This window comes from Fulmarus glacialis, unplaced genomic scaffold (genome assembly GCF_000690835.1).
Source record: "Fulmarus glacialis isolate BGI_N327 unplaced genomic scaffold, ASM69083v1 scaffold44758, whole genome shotgun sequence".
Taxonomy (NCBI): domain Eukaryota; kingdom Metazoa; phylum Chordata; class Aves; order Procellariiformes; family Procellariidae; genus Fulmarus; species Fulmarus glacialis.
The window spans coordinates 53-1,198 of NW_009229710.1; the positions used below are offsets into that span (position 1 = coordinate 53).

Here is a 1,146-nt window from a genome sequence, read left to right on the forward strand (position 1 = left end):
CCGGCTCTCTGCGTCCCTCAGAGCAAATAATAGGCACTTGGCGGCCTTCCTGCTTCATCCTGAAGGATGCAGGTGGTTTCTTCTCATCCTGGAGCGACCTGCTCTACTTTTTTGGGGTGCCGCCCTAAAACGCAGGCTGTCCTCGGCCAGAAAGCCCCTATGCGTCTTTTTCCGGGGAGTCTTGCCCCAGGAGGGGCTGATTCTTGAACCAAGCTCAAGCTGCCAGCTAGATTTAAGGCTGGAGGCTAGTGCAGCGTGGGCTTGAAAACGGGGGGTGGGGGGGGGGATTCCTAGATGTAATCGTAGATGTTGGGTATCAGTGGCTGTGGGTGATCTCAACTGGCGTTTCTGGTTAAGGCTTGCATTGGTTGTGTTTTGTTGTTAAAATCCTGTAAATTAACAGCTAGCATTTCATTTATTCTTTTTTAAACAGGGATTCCAGCTCCAGTGGTCTACTTCGTGGATTATGTCACCAACTCCATATATCTTGAAGATATTGTTGACTCGATTACTGTTCAAGATCATATTAATTCTGTACAACAGAGTGGGAATGATACCAGTAACCTCCTTATCTTAGCAGAGAAGATGGGTGAGCTGTTAGCAAGAATGCACGATGAAGATCTCATACACGGGGATCTTACAACTTCCAATATACTTCTGCGACCACCCACAGAGAAGCTGGACTTGGTGCTGATAGACTTTGGGCTCAGTTTTATTTCAGGTCTTCCAGAGGATAAAGGAGTTGATTTGTATGTTCTGGAAAAAGCCTTCCTTAGTACTCATCCGGATACTGAAACTATGTTTAAAGCTCTGCTAAAGACCTATGCAGCTACATCTAAAAAATCTGGTCCTGTGATCAAAAGGCTGGATGAAGTACGACTAAGGGGAAGGAAGAGGTCCATGATTGGGTAGAAGAGAGTGGGCTTAGGGCTGGAGAAATATTACTACTTAGGTTCTGCAAATATGGTTATTTATATTTCCAGTTGGTTTTATTTCACAGATAACTATTTTGATAACTGTGTCTTCAAATAAATAAATTTGAATGAGTTTAAGTGTCATAAAGTAACAAAAGTAATTGTGAGATGGCAGCACAGACAAGAGAGAAACAACTAAAGATCACTTCTTTCCTGAATGTTAAATATTTCT

The 1,146-nt window shown here is 43.2% G+C and overlaps 1 protein-coding gene across 1 annotated transcript; it reads left to right on the forward strand.

Annotated features, from left to right (window-relative positions):
* Positions 1-433: 433 nt before the first annotated feature.
* TP53RK (TP53 regulating kinase) lies at positions 434-912 on the forward strand (the record flags this gene model as incomplete). The annotated part of the gene is made up of 1 exon (XM_009583952.1): positions 434-912. A coding segment is annotated over one exon (479 nt), but the record flags the coding sequence as incomplete, so codon positions are not given.
* Between the last annotated feature and the right edge of the window lie 234 nt (positions 913-1,146).